This window comes from Eublepharis macularius, chromosome 14 (genome assembly GCF_028583425.1).
Source record: "Eublepharis macularius isolate TG4126 chromosome 14, MPM_Emac_v1.0, whole genome shotgun sequence".
NCBI lineage: Eukaryota > Metazoa > Chordata > Lepidosauria > Squamata > Eublepharidae > Eublepharis > Eublepharis macularius.
This window is the reverse complement of record NC_072803.1, coordinates 23560465-23576607: the sequence shown is the minus strand read 5'-3', so window position 1 is coordinate 23576607 and position 16143 is coordinate 23560465. Positions and strand designations below refer to the sequence as shown.

The window sequence follows — 16143 nt, the reverse complement described above, 5'->3', positions numbered from 1 at the left end:
TTTAAAATATCCTACCCAGGGAAATGGCACTCATCCAACCCATCTTTCTCTTAACAGAGAGATTTCCAACTTCACTACCTTTTGAGTGGCCAAATGCCCATTTTCTTCATCTAGAAAGATCTCTGACTATTTATATCCTCAATCATGAGATTGAGGCCACCAACAGGGCCCCTTCCAGGTTCGGGAGGGCTGGGAAAAGAATGCCTGGGCCTTTCTTCCCTGCCTGCTGTTGTGTCCCGACTTGCACCCTCCTTCCTGTCCACCTGCCTAAGTGCCCCCCCCACTTGGCCATATATCCTTCCCCTGGCCATTGCTTGTGAGTCTGCCACTAACCGTGCTCCCAGCTGATGCACTACTGGATGCATCAACCCAGTCATAAGCTAACATCAAAAGATGCACTTCTGTTCCTAGAAGGCATCCTTCTACTGTCAGAAAGAAACCTCAGTGAATGAAAATATTGATTCTGGGAATGAACAGGCACCTTCTAGGAGCAGAATGATAACTTCACATGTATGCATCCAATCCTTACACTCTGGATTTAGCCCATAACCCTAAACCAGGGGTCCTCAGCTTTGTAGGCACTTCTGAAATACAGAGAAAGTATAGGACCAGCTGGGGGAAGGAATGGTACTAGGAAATGTGTCAGTGGGGACCAAGGGACTCACATGCATCCTACTGGGAATCACTGCCCTAAACCATGATGATGATGATGATGATGATGATGACAGCTTTGCTTATATATCATGTCTCATCTAGATCAGTCTCTTCTAGATAGATTAGTGTCTCATCCAGAGCAGTGAACAAGTTAATGTTATTATTATCCCTACAATACAGCTGGGGAGCTGGGGCTGAGAGGAGCGGCTTACCCAAGGCTACCTACTGAGCTCATGGCAGTGGTAGGATTCGAACCAGTAGAGTGCTGATTCACAGCTGAACCACTTAACCACTGTGCTACAGCAGCTCTCCCAAATGATCCCAAATGGAGATGTATAAAACTGTTCCTGAAATGCAGAAGTGGTCTTACTGATTCTGAGTTCCCTGGGGGGGGGAAACCAGGATGGGGCTTCATTATCAGTGCCCACCCCCTACCTTCCAGGATAAGCAAGGCAGGCAGGCTCAAGCAGGTGGACTATCCCTTGCTGGGCTGGCAAGCGTGAAACACTGGCTGGCTGCTTGTTGAGTCCTTGAGGGGGCAGACAGGTATGTGTGCTGGCTGGCCAGTACCAGAGCCTCCAAGGGGGTGAGCAGGTGCACCGGTATGTGGGGTCTGGCTAATTTCTCCCTCCATGGGGGGGCAGGACAGTGGGCAGTTGGGGCCCTCCCAGCCTATAGAAGCTGCCCTAGGTGTCCTGTGGCTAAGACCACCACTGCTAAACTGCAGAGGGGGACTGCAGGATTCAATGTTTCACCATGAAATAAAAGTCCATGCATGTCAGCAAGTCAATGAGAAGACCTGTCGGGAACCAATACTCTTGTATGTGTACAAACAGAGTATTTAACAAGTACAGGAGAACAGTCCATCTGTTTACGTAAACTACAGCTAAGCTACAGGACTTGAATGAAGGTGAACTGAATCTTTCTACTAGAACTTGAAGCTGAATTTAAAGCTGAAAGCAGCATTCAATTAAATGTGTCAGAAGGTACCTCTTATCCAAGAGCAGCCTAATAGCTTCTTTTAGATTGTATCTTTTTACCCTTCTTCAACTTTCTGCACCATTTTTCACATTCATTTGGGCTAGCACAATGTTGTTAAAAAGCAGCAGAGATTGCCCAAAGCAAACACACACACAAACACACACACAAACAAACCCAAAAGTCATCTCAAGAAAAATGCTGACAGTTCGAAATTGGTTTTCAGTCTCAATTGGGACAAAAGCAAGGGGTCTGTTTGTACTGGACAACTTTGGAGTAATTTTCTTTCATTATGCTTCAGTTGTGCAATCTGCCCCCAATACTGTGGTGTTCTGCATTGATGGGATGCATTTTTTTTCAAAAAAAACCCACACTCACTATTTGAATGCAAATCACAGTCCCTGCCAATGTGGCTATTTTATTTAAACGATCAGGTAGAATCACATTTTCTTGTTCTTTGAAAGGTTTACAGCATGAATGCCTATTCTCCTAACTCTTTGAGCTGCTTGCCTGTGCTGACTTCTAACTAGAGATGGGCACAAACCACAAAAAAACCAAACCATGAGGTTCGTGGTTCATGGGTTTTCACGAACCAGGAACCATGAACTGGCACGAACTGGGGCCAGTTTACGAACCAGTTCGTGGTTCATGGTTCGTGGAGTTTAAACGCCCCTTTCTGGCCACTTAGCAGCAGCAGGGAAAGGGGCATTCGACAGTTTAAAGGGCCCTTTCCTGCCTTGCAAGTGGCAGGTTCCTTTAAACTATCAGCTGGCAGGCAGCAAGGGGGGATCCCCCTCGCTGCCTGCCCGTTGATAATTTAAAGGGACCTGCCACTTGCAAGTGGCAGGGCCCTTTAAACTGCCCAAACCCCAGCCCCCACGGCGGCCATCTGATGGGTGGGAAGGCCATTTTCAGCCTCCTTCACTGCTGTGCAGGCCCACGCAGTGGTGGAAGAGGCCAAAAATGGCTTTCCCGCCCCTCGTGGGAGGAGGGGGAAGATGCTGTGGGCCTACAGGGCAAGGCAAGTGTGGGGCTGGAGCTGGGGCCAGGGGTTTTGGCAGTTTAAAGGGCCCTGCGGCTTGCAAGCCGCAGGAAAAGTTTATATTTATTTATTTTATTTTATCGTATTTATATTTCGCCCTCCCCGCAAGCAGGCTCAGGGCGGATAACAACATTAAAACATTTAAAACATTCCATTAAACATTAAACATAAAACATTAAAAACATTGTATAAAGATTAAAAATAGCAGCACTCTTTTCTTGGTGGCGGCAATATCGTTGAGTACAGAAAGTGCAACAGTGCAATTGAACATGGCAGCAGCTTCAGAACAGTGGTGGGCAGCTCTCATAGGGAGGGGAGTAGATGTTATATCCTCCACCCAGTGGAGGCCCAGCCTCAGCCATAAGCCTGGCGGAACAACTCTGTCTTACAGGCCCGGCGGAAAGATAGTAGATCCTGCCGGGCCCTGGTCTCGGTAGACAGAGTGTTCCACCAGGTAGGAGCCAGGACTGAGAAAGCTCTTGCTGTAGTCAAGGCCAGGCAGGCCTCCTTGGAGCCAGGGACTGATAGCAATTTCTTTTCTCCTGATTGGAGAGTCCTCTGGGGAATATACGGGGAGAGACGGTCCCTCAGGTACGCTGGCCCCAGTCTGCACAGGGCCTTATAGGTCAATACCTGGGGAAATGGCCATTTAAACTGCCCCTTTACGACCCAAACGAACCAGTAGACCAGTTTGCGGAAATTCGTAGAAATGAGCTTCCACGAACCACTGGTTTGTGCATTTTTTGGGGTCGTAATTCGATTTGTGCCCATCTCTACTTCTAACCTCTGTGGTGGCAGCCCCTGGTGCAGGATGACATCACATACTGGGTTAGAGAAATGGTGCCAGCAACTGCACACAGGTACTGGCAGTTTTATGGCTATTTGGACTCATGGAGAAGGGAATGAGGGGACAAAAATTCCAGAGTCCTTGGTCACTTTTGAGACCGTTGATGCTTGGCAAATAATGTGATTTGTTTTCCTGGAATGTTTGGGTTGAGTCTGGGAGGTGTGAGAAGGATCCGTTATGGAACCTTTGCCAGAGGTTTTGTAGTGGCCCTTAACAGCCCTGCATGGGAGCTGCTAATTCCAGTCAGAGCACATCACACTCATATCAGACAAAAGGCCAACCATGTTTTTCTGTTACATGAATTAACCTTTAAGGAGCCCAGGGCTTACTCAAGCATTCACTCCTATCTTCTTCCTCCTCTGCTCATCGGTCATGAGCAAATTATTTATTTGGGGTGGATTTTTTTAAAAAAACCTACAACATATTGTTACATCTAATATGATAAACTGGGATGGATCCAAACATCTTCCAAGTAGTCTCCCTCCAGCTTAAGAAGTCTTCCTTCGATTTAAAGGGCTCTTCTTCCAATGGAAGAGCCATTTAAGTTGGAGGAAGTCTCCTTAGATCGGATGAAGGCTCTAAACCTGAGCCCAAGGTGGGATGCAAACAAACAAACAAACAAACAAACAAACAAACAAACAAACAAACAAACAAAAACAAGCTGTGCTCAGTGGTATGGGAAGTCAGAGGTAGGATCCACTCCACTGTGATTTGTGCTAGTCCTGGTAATTCGAATTCCAAACAGGGAATAAATCAGGGTTTGGAATCCTGATTTTCAGGAGTAGCATAAACCAGAGATGTAACAGCAAATTATGGTTTATTGAAAATCTGGAGATTAGTTTTCTCACCGCGCAAGGGAAGATGTGTGCATAGGGGGAAAGACCTGCGCCATGAGCCCCAGGGCCCATACCGTTTCACTTTTGTAGCAGCATTCCACAGCTTAGCATTGCATCTGAACTTTGCAACAGGCATTCAGCCATAACAACTTGTGTTTGAACACATGCAGCCACCAAGGATGGAGCATCATGTGGATTGGATTTTCACATGCCACTGCAAATGTGGAAATTTTTACATTTGTACATGTGCCAGAAGAGATGATGCAGGCTGAGTTCAGCCTATGCAGGTGTCATTTGTTCAACTATCTTTCTAAAAATGACACAGCTAGAAGTCAGCACAAGCTGGCTAAAAACTGCAGCCCCCACAGGTTCAAACATTCATTACATGAAGTGCATTCTTTTGCTGCTGAGCACAGCTAGAGAAAGTATAGCATGCTCTACACCGACTAGCCCGTTTTCTTCTGCTTTAGAAAATAGTAGGGGTGTTTTTTTAAAAAAAATCTCCCTCTCTCTCCCCCTCCCTCCCTCTCCTGCCCTTCCTCCAAGGATCTCCTGGTCTCCTCCTGCTCTCTCTCTGTAACAACCCTATGAGGGTTGGACCTGAGAAGATTATTGGCCCATGGTCATCCAGTAAGCCAGAATAGGGATAAGAAGGGTAGACAAAGCTCAGACAGACAGGGCTAAATTATTGAACACATAAATTACAAAATCAAGGGCTGTGGCTCTCTCTGTGCAGCTCACAGAGTCCCATATTCACGATTACCATCAACTAACAGCCATATTGACTTCCATCCCTGGCATGAGGCCTGTACTGCAGGGATGCTTGCAGCTAACCCGTTCCTCTGGTGGTACCTCTTTCAAGGTGGAAATCACATCAGACAAGGGGCTTGTCCACTGTCCCAAATGGTGCGGCAGGTGCCAAATTGTGGAGCAGCTCTCAGAAGAGCTACGGGCGGCTTCAGAGCCACTGAGGGCCAAGCTACACATGACGAATGACACTTGAACGGCAAGTGTTATTTCTCCCTGTTCACTTGCCCTCCACTCAATCCACTTGCCGTTCAAGTGTCATTCGTCATGTGTAGCTTGGCCCTGAGTATCACGAGTCTAAGGAATGAGCAGAACAGAAAGAAGGGGACCAAGTTTCAGAGGAAGCAACTGAGACAATGAACTCTCCGTGCACTGAATAATTCAGGAGAGTGGGCTGTGTGTGAAAGTGATCAGGAGATGCTGAAACAAAGGAAGTGATGGTTGGGAATATTGGGTTTTAGTTAAGGCATGTTAACTAAACAAAACTGCATGCAGAAAGCTCTCATCCAAGTTAGAGAACCAACAACTGTTTGTCTAAATAAATATAATTACATAAGGTTAGTGGAGAGAAAGAACTAATAACTCATCTAACTAGCTAGGATGTCTTTAGATAGAAAGTAGGCCATCTCTCTCAGGAGGAGACACCATGTTGCCTCTCCTAGTGCATGCAGGGAAGAAGAGAGAGAGGAAGGGTAGAGAAGAGAAGGAAGGAAGTTCCCCTGGCAGGAAGGAGACTGATAGCAGCCTATCTATCTAACTGACTCTATGGTTATTGCCTTCCTTCTTCTCTGCTGGAGGTCCTAAAGGCCTGAGCAAGAGACATCACCAGTCCCTTCTTCTAACAGGGAAGGGGGTATTTCAGCACCACCACTCCTGCCTTCAGGACATCACATGTAGGAGAAGAGGTCTCCCAAAGGGGTGTGTGTGCAGAAATAGCACCAGCACCAGAAGAAAACAGGCAGTTTTTCTGAGAGTAAGCTGTCATGAAAGGTGACGTTCAAACAACAATGTAAATATACTTGGAAATACCTGGCCTGTTTTGAACTTTGATTGTTGTAGGTTTAGGTTTCTTTAAATTTGGATGTAAATATGATCTACAATATTCCTCTCTACATCTCTCTCTATTTCTGTCTCTTTCTCAAATACTATTAATCTTTTACTTCAGAAAGTTCATTAAAGGAATTGTTTTCTGGCAGCCAAGGAAATACTGCTTTGCAAAGTCAAGGTTCAATTAGCTCTAGAGCTTGAGATAATTCTGACATTTACAAGAAACATCTCAGCAGGTCTTGCAGGCCTCTTGTTAACACCTTTGCAAAATGCAGAATCGATACGTCTGTCAACCGATTTGCAACTACCAACTTTGGCTCTGCCATCCCGTGTCCATCTCTACTTCAAGTTGCTCATGTCCAATTTATGCATATTAACAGAGACAGTTCAAAAGTGGGGGGAGAAGCCTTCCATAAAATCCAAGATTAAGTCAAGTCATATTTAAAAGCCTCGTCACCCAGAACGTTTGCCTAAGGCCCAAGCTACACATGATGAATGACACTTGAACGGCAAGTGGATTGAGTGGAGGGCAAGTGAACAGGGAGAAATACACTTGCCGTTCAAGTGTCATTCGTCATGTGTAGCTTGGCCCTGAGATAATAAAACCGTAAGAGAATATGCATATATGCTTAAAATTTACAAGTATGTACAATCCCACTTCCTTTGAGGAGAGAGGAGAATTCATATACTGAGACGAACACTGAGGATTATTAATCTCTATCTACTGGTTTAATTATGTCATACATTAGAGACAGATGGTAATTTTTATATTAGTCTGAGGGCCAAGCTACACATGACGAATGACACTTGAACGGCAAGTGTATTTCTCCTTGTTCACTTGCCCTCCACTCAATCCACTTGCTGTTCAAGTGTCATTCGTCATGTGTAGCTTGGCCCTCAGAGAGAGGCCATGGATTATTACCATCTTATGCCCCTTTCCCAGATACTAAAGTTTACTTCAAAGGTGAAGCTACAGCCTGCTTTGTGGTGGTAGCTCCAGCGGTGAGGGGCTATTCTGTCCCAAATTTCTGGCCACTGGAATGAGAGACAGAGAGAGATGGAGTGTGTGAGAGTGAGCACTAAGCTATCCTGCTCTCCTCCAAAGAGCTCACAGCGGCACACAAATATATCATCTTATTCTCACAACACGTCTATGAGGTAGATGATGCTGATAGGATGTTGACAGGCCCAAGGTCACCCAGCAAACTTCATGGCACAGCGGAGATTTGGACTAGCCTCTCCCAGAGGAGTGTGAGCTCTACCAGAGACTTGTCTCACACTTTAAACCACTACATCACACTGGTTCTCTTGCAAGCTTCCAACCATTTTCATTTCATACATCGACATGCTGTCCTTGACATAAGAATTCACTTATGCATTCTTCCCCCGCCCCACATAGTGCCGCATCTAGTAATGGTGGCTGTAATTGGCACAGAAACATTAATTTTCTCATACTTCACTGCCACAGCATCCTGATGTTGTTCCCAACTCTGACATACCTCATAATATAAGTCCTTTTCAGACATTAAAATCATGTATAAGAGCCCCGTGGCGCAGAGTGGTAAGCTGCAGTACTGCAGCCCAAGCTCTGCTCACGGCCTAAGTTCAATTGGAAGCCGGGTTCAGGTAGCCAGCTCAAGGTTGACTCATCCTTCCAAGGTCGGTAAAATGAGTACCCAGTTACCTGGGGGTAAAGAGCAGATGACTAGGCAAGGCAATGGCAAAACACCCTGTGAATGTCTGCCAAGAAAATGTCGTGATGTGATGTCCCCCCATGGGTCAGTAATGACTTGGTGCTTACACAGGGATCTACCTTTACCTTTTATATTAACCATGTGTAATGGGACACATGCTATTCCTGATCTTCCCAATTTGTGTAGTCACCATGTTGTGTGAACAAGGAAAACGTGTTTATTTTCCTGGGCATATGGCTCAGTGTGTGTGAACCCTGAAAAATCTAGAGATCACTTCAGTTGTTCTGAAGGTATATGTATAAGTTAAACACATGTGTTGCCCCTGTTCACACACCATGTCAACCATACATATTGTGAGGATTGCATGTTTCTGCAATGTATAGTTGTTAGGCTCCAAGTGACTGTAATGTCTGAAAAGGTCCGTAATGCTGCACTGAATCTAGGACTTTGCACAAATTTGCCTCTAAAGTGGAGCTAGTAGAATTCCATGCCAAGCAAATAAGCAATACCTTCTGAAGACTTTGCATCCTACAAACAACTCAGAGTGACAGGTCCCCCCCCCATGGGCCGGGCAACATTTAAATTGAGACTTGCCAGAGAACATCTCTCTCACCAGGACAAAGCGAAGTGCAGGTAATTTTCTGCACAGACATTCCCTCGCAGAAGGCGCCTCCATTGAGAGGGGCAGGGTTTGTACAGGTCCGTGACCTCTTCTGCCACCCTCTTCCACATCGTACATTGCAGTTTGACCACTCTGTCCACGAAGACCAGCCTCCATTCACTGCAGCCAACACACAAAAAAAGCAGTATGGAAGGCATATTAACATTTTTTTCTGCTGCTTAAATAACACCTAGATGCAATTACATAAAGGATTTGCTGTCAACAAATTGGCATGATTGCGTGAGGCAGATTTATATGCCAGAGGTGCTAGAAATGACAGAAAGATGTTGATGGGGAAAGAGGAGGCAACCACCTTAATTCTTTACAAAAACATTCCACTTAAAGGATAAACATGATCCTTTAAAGGCAAAAAAGATGAAGAGAGGTTGTCTAGGCAGCTTCTGACTTAATCAATAAAATGTCATTCTATGTTTTAATGAGAGTGGGGGGAAAGCAGGAAAGGGATGTTTCTGCTTTCCTCTTCCCATTTCCGTTTGATTCTCTGAGAAGCTAAACAACTACATCTTTTCTTTGTGGCAGTAAGTCTGAGACTGACAGTCTCTCCTTTAGAGGATGAGTTGCTAAGACTCCATGCATAGATGACCCCTGCTGGCTGTTCATGAATTCACATATAAGGTTAGCACCCCGTGGCCAATGCCCAGCAGGAGACTGGTGGGGGGGGGGACATGGGAGGTCCCATCAGACCTACAGCATATCACTTACCAGGTGAACCTGGAAGTAATGTCACTGTGTTGACACAGTGCTGTATGAGTCACCAGAAGCTCTACTGTAAAATCATAGTTTCCAGTGAAACCCAGATTACCACATCAACACACGGACATCACTTCCAGGATAAACCTGGAAGCGATGTTATGCCATTGCTCTGAAAGAGATTTTCGGAACATACCCTCTACCCACCATCCACCCCCCTACCAAGAAGGAGACCTGGTAGCCCTACCCCAAACTTTTTTGTGTTACAACCACAGGTAACAGGAGCCTACCAACAGGAGCATGCCCCACCTGCAGTGCGTCTGATATGTACAGTCACCATTTCATGCAAAAATGGCAATGTGTGGATTTTCCATACACATGCAGCTTTAGTATACAAGAACTTTTGGAGTTTATACATTTACTAAAGTTGTAAATGCACAGGAAACCATGTATTGCCTTGTTCAGACACAATGCTGATGGTACATACTGGGATCATTGTGGATGCAGTCCTGTTGGTGGGCTTTACCGTACATATTGTAATGTCTGAAAAGGCCTTTGGAGGGAGAATGCAGTTTGGACATACGGAGTTACATGATGTCAAAATGTGTGTCATACCTTTGATGAGGACCAACTACATTGCGAGAAAACATTGCTTAAGTTTTCAAGTTCACCAGAACTCTTCATTAGGTTGGATATTGCAATTTTTTAAAAAAAGACAGAAGGGTGGAAACCAGATTTTTTAAATTAATGATGCTAAAGTCTGATTTGCATTCTTCCTCTGTGAGATGCAAGCAGGCAATTATCTTAACTTTACTTCTGGAGTACTGAGTTACAGCAAGTTCTCTGGGAAGCTGTATTCAATCCATGGCCTCCTTTTTTGTTCTCTTACTGAAATACAGAAATCACCCCATGCCCACTCAGAATTGTCTCTCAAATGCCATGTTACAAAGTCAAATGTTACATATTATGTCATGTATACAGCAGGGCTACTGCATATATGGAATCCCTAGTCCATGAGTATATGAGTCTGCCCTTAATTGTTATGGAGGCTTGTTTTTTTCTTTTTGAGAATGTCCATTCATCAAAGATATCTTTCCATAGCAAAATTTGAAGAGCTGCCCACATGCAATCATAATTTGATTAAAATAATTGATTTGAATTTTATAGTAAGCATAAGCCTGCATGCAAAACAAAGTAACACCCAAACAACAGCATCAGCAACAAAAAGCCTTACTTCTGTCCTATCAACCACCTTTGCTTTCTTCCAATAATCCCATGTCTCATCTTTCTCCTGTGCTACTCGCTACTCATAGAATAGTATGCCCTCAAATGCAGGATCTTCCTCAAGGACAGTGGCAAGTCCCACATTCAGTCTTCAGCAGCCTAGGTCAAAGGACCTCTGGCAGCAGGGCTGGGAAAGATTTCTGCCTGTGGTTTGGAAAGCCATTGCCAGAGTGAGGAAAAAAACATGGGTCTAAATGGACCAAGGGTGTCAGATTCAGTACAAAGCAGCTACTCTTAGTATATACAGCTACCCATTTTTTTGCTAAAGTGGAACTCTATTAACATTACCTTTTTCCTTCACCTAATTCTCCTCTAGTCCATTCTTATTCAAGAATCCATCTTTGGCTTCACCCTAGTTCCTGCCATGGAGACTGGAAGCCCTCTAAATAGAAACTGAATTACTTGTGTGCTCTCTGCAGACCCTAGACTAAACATCTATTAAGTAGCAATGCTAATAGCAGTATCGGAAGTGCAGACTGGATTTTATCATTTTATACAATCTGACACACATTTCATTCTTCTTAGCTGTTTACCCTTCTGAAAGTTATCTTTGCTTCTCATTTTAACCATGGTTGCCTAGCTACCTTTTAACCATTTGTGGTGAAGCACGGCAGCTGAGAATAGGTGCCCTGTGAGCAATATGGGTGTGCATCGAGGAGGGACATTCCCACATGGTCTCATCAATTATTAAGTCCATCAATTAAAAGCTAATTAATGTTCTTTTTAACTGTTGATCCAATTTACTCATTAAAATGCAACACACAATATCTTAATCCAAGGAATATTTTTAGAACAGTTATGAAGGTAGAGTTTTTTAAAAAATACTAAATAAGCATCTACAAATTATTTGGTGATTTGGGAGGGGGAAAAAGCTATTCGTCCATTATGTGAATCAAGAGGTGTCCAGATTGAAAGATTTGACCCAGTCCCATGACTGGGTTCCTAAGGATTTCCTTTTCTGAACGATTTTGTGACTGTGAATCAGGGAATCTAGATACTGTTTGGCAAAATTTCTATCTATTTTTTTAATGATATTTTCCCCTAATGACATATTTTATACTTTGTGTTTAGTATTTCTGGTTATTTGGTCAATTATTTTATTGAACTGTATTATTCTGTACCTTTGAATTACTGGATTTGTCTGCTTATATGACCCATTGGTCTGAGAACATGGAATAAAGAAAGTGAACGTGAAAGCGACCCAGTCCCATGCACATTTTTACATGTAAATAACCTACTTCTATATCTTGTTTCACCAATGGCAAGCAGGTTTCAACACAGTGTGATTTACGGACATGTACTGAGCCAGAACATTGGTCAATGCAGCCCGATACCTACTCTGATGAGCAGAAGGTCCCCTAGAACAGACAGAGAACATTTTTTTTTTTTTTTGGCAACACCACCTTCCTGAAATCTTTTTATCTGGAGATGCTAGGGACTGAGACTGTCTGCAGGCAAAATGTATGCTCTACTACTAAACCAGTGCTCAGCCATTTTAAAAGTCCCATAACTTGTATGGAGTTCCACATACAATTCTCTAACCTGGAAAAGTGGGTTGGATTCAAAGATGTCTTTGTGTTCTGCTATTGAAAATTCTAATTATGGAGGAGAGGATACAGAAGACTCCCTCTGTGACCAGAAAAAGATGGGTAGCCGGGTTTGTCTAAAGCAGTAAAGAGCAAGAGTCCAGTAACACTCATAGGACTAACAAAATTTGTGGTAGGATATGAGCTCTCATGAGTCACAGCTCACTTCTCCAGATATGAAAGCTCATATCCTACCACAATTTTTGTTGGTCTTATAGGTGCTACTGGACTCTGTGAACAGAAGATACCCTTTTGGTGCAGAAGGTTGTCATTGGATCCAACCCAGTGAGTTGTTGGCCTGAAGATCCTTTTTTAGGAACCACATCTGATCTGAATCTCTTTAAAAGCTACCGATGCTCAATTCAACTGTGGCAATCACCAGATCAGCACTCGCAGGCCAAGCAGTTATTAGCATTTCACATCCACTGACCGTACACCACAACTGTGGCTGACATGCTTCTTCTTTTGGCAACTATGTTGGCTGCCATGCAGGTATAGTTCCCGGAATCAGACAAGCGGGCTTGACGGATGATCAGGTTGTGATCTGCTCGGGTGTCAATGTTCTCATCCTGCTCAGAGTCAATCGGTTCCTCATTCTTAAGCCATTCCACCTGGTGGAGAAAATATAAGAGCAAGAACGGGTGGGTCCATTTTTTTTTGTTATACACCTGTGGTGCGAAACATATTTTGAGGTGTATACCTTATGTGATAAATTATGTTGAAAATGCAAATTCACTTATCAGAAAGTGGTTTGCCATTGCCTGCCTGTGCATAGCAACTGTGGTCTCCCATCCAATTACTAACCACGGCTGATCCTGCTTAACTTCTGAGATCAGATGCAATCAGGCTTGCATGGGCTATCTAGGTCAGGGCAGAAATAGCAATATATGGACCTTATATGCCACTACATCTTCAAATACTCTATATGTGTTTTTACCAGCATAACCCTGCTTGAACTGAACTGCTCAGAAAACAGGTAAATGAAGGGTAGACTCAACAGACTCCACTAAAGCTTTAAAAACAACAACAACTGAGATCGGCTTTTCAGTGGCAAGCATTTTCAATCTCTAGGAATCAGCAAGTGGTAGTTAAGTCACAATATCTTGCTATGGTTCAAGCTCAGACAGATAACTCAGCTGGGTACCACTGGAAGAAGGGTTTGTAATGTGGAGGTAATCAGCTTATGGATCTGTGGGCTACAGGCATTCATTAGCACACTGCTCAGTGCAGATGGTTGGCAATTTGTAGATTTTCCTAGTTTATAAACAAATCTGCAGCCACAGACCATCAGAGCCAATTAGAATCCATGCCAAGCAGCAGGCTCTTTTTCCAGTACCATCCGTCACGTTGGTTAGCTAGGGACAGAAGGAGCATAGCAGACGTACCTTTCGCTCCCCACATCTCTGCAAATTAATGCTACCAGGGAGGAGGGAGTAGCAGGAAAATGAGAAGGCAGGCAATTGTGACAATGCTGCTACTCGATATGATGTTTATGCACGAGCATGGGAGATCAACACAATGCTTAGGGTGAGCCAAAAGCCATACAGGCATCAATATAGTTCCCAATATCCTAACAGCTATTTTAAGGTTTGTTTCCAATCTTCACCCCCTGCCATACCCCCTTTCTTTCTTTCTTTAGACTATTTCTATACCAGCTCTTCAGAGTTCTGCTTGAGGTGGCTTACAATAAAAAACCACACAATAATACACAAGCCATTTTTTTAAAGCACAAGGTAAAAAAATCTATCCATAAAACAGAGCAAGGCTGATAAGCTGAGAATATTAAACCCCTAATTAAAACTTCTTTCATTTCATACCTCTCTAGCAGAAGTTTAAGAGCTCTGTGTGTGTGCATGTCTATGTAGTGTTTCTGAACAACAGTGAATGTGTAGAGCTGAAGAATTTTTGTTTCAGTACTCCAGCAGTGCAATCCAAATCCTTCTAAATCCATTTAAATCAATGAGCTTAGAAGGGTGTAACTCTGTTTAGGATGGCGCTGTGAGGCACTAACAAGTTCACTCTGCTTTAAAGTTCATTATATCATTTTAATTTATCTTCTCAACAACACTGTAGAATAATGCTGAGAGAGGTGGAACTTGCCCAAAGTCAACCAGTGACCTTCATAGAGCCCATCAACCATCTGATCCCAGATCTCCTAATGAAACTAGCTGCTGTAGCACGAGGCTCTTAATGTTATGGCTGACATCTCTTTTGGAGCAGGGCTCTGATCCTTTTACGCTACATGCCAGTGCTTCAAAATTAGAGATCACAGCTCATTCACACACATACCCATCTACGGGAATCATAGAAAGTTGGTAGTTGATTGCAACACACTCAGTTTCAATTTAAAGCCATCTTATGCTATATACACCCCCAAACATGTGCACACATGCATGCACGCACACACATACACTTGAGAATTTTCCAAGTGCAAGAGATAGGCCTTTGATTTGCAAAGTCTCCATTTGTAATTGTAGGGGGGAAATGTTTATATTACTGTGCAGCATTTAAAAGAATGGTGAACAGAGGGAAGGGAGAACATCAAGAAGAAGGGACATTTTAAAAAAAATCCCCAAAGCTCTCAGAACTATGGACTCAAATGATGATTTGCAAGGGCGCACATGACGCATCATGCACTTTTTAATTTGCACGTTTGGCATTCCTGCAGCCCTTTCCCCTTTTATATGTAACTCTGTCCTCAAGGCCTGGCCTCTTAGAAAATAATTGGTTCTAATCTCACATGGTGTGCCCGCCATAGTTGTCCAAATGATACCAAAGCATTAAAAACCTCTAAAAGCTGATTCTTTCAAGGATGAGAGGGTTGTGTGTTTTTTTACTGTTTCCAACAATTTGAGCTCCTTTTGGAGAACATCTCCAAGGGAGACACAAAGGAGAAGAAGTGGGGGTGGGGTGGGAGAAGTGTGTGAGAGTTTGCAGAATTTCCATATCTGAATGGAGACAGGCTCCACATTTTGAACCTGCCCAGGGCGGTGAGGATGATAATAGACTAGAGATTTATTGACACTGAACTCCTGCTTTTTCATGGGTATCTATCATGCAATTGTTCAAAATGGGTTGAAAATACTGACATTTCCCCCAGCCCTTGTTAGGCTTTCTGAAGATTTTAATGCTTAGATCATGAAGTAAATTTCAGAATGACTGTCTATAACACCCTGTAAATTTATCATTCCCCTTTCCTTTAAAATCAGGCATGCTTGAAATGAAAATTCTCCTATCAGGCGGCATCACTGCAACACAAAATGATCTGTGAAGGAAATGCAGAGGCAGATATGGATTAACTTCACTTCCATATATAGAACAGCCAAGGATGTATTAGCATAATCATAAATTTGCTCCAATTACAACATGCGGTTAAGAAAGAGCCGTTGACAACATTATCCACGCAAAATCGGTTAAGCATCCCACATCCTGGGTAGCAGCAGTAAGGATTAGCTCTCTCTTTTGCTTCACAGGAACAAGGTTGTCCATCTTTCAATCGATTACACAAATTGAAGGGACAAAAAAGAACCAATCTCACCACGCACTTGGCAAAGTAAGACGGTCCCCTCTCCGCACAAGCCATTTGAATAAGAACGATGCTTGCAGTATGTAAGATTAATCAAACCAAACCATGTATATGCAAATCAAAAATAACAAACCCAACATTTATTTACATATCTTCCCATTTCTAATTTTTCTTCCCCTAGATATGCATCATCAAATTTCCAGAGAACAAGTTAGAATGCCCAAGGGGCTGGTAAATGTCCACCTGATCACTGATGCTTAGAAAAATGCAGTTGAGACAGACATTTCTGGAGAGCAAGCGGTAAGAACATCAGTTTAACGTTAATATTAATACAATGTCCCCAAGTCGCACACTGGATTGTTGCCCTTCCTAACTCAGAAGCATTTCTACTGACTTTATCTTATACGTTCCTACTGGGGTATACTGAAATCTCCACATAATACCCTGCCCAATACAAAGTACAGCCATTC

The 16143-nt window shown here is 43.4% G+C and overlaps 1 protein-coding gene across 1 annotated transcript in view; it reads right to left on the bottom strand.

Annotated features, from left to right (window-relative positions):
• Positions 1–16143, bottom strand: part of UNC5D (unc-5 netrin receptor D) — a 300179-nt gene that overhangs the window by 146054 nt on the left and 137982 nt on the right. The window contains exons 6-7 of the mRNA XM_054998048.1: positions 12578–12758; positions 8519–8686 (exon numbers count right to left, since the gene is read on the bottom strand). Coding sequence (XP_054854023.1) covers positions 8519–8686; positions 12578–12758 — 349 coding nt within the window. The remainder of the gene's footprint in view (positions 1–8518; positions 8687–12577; positions 12759–16143) is intronic.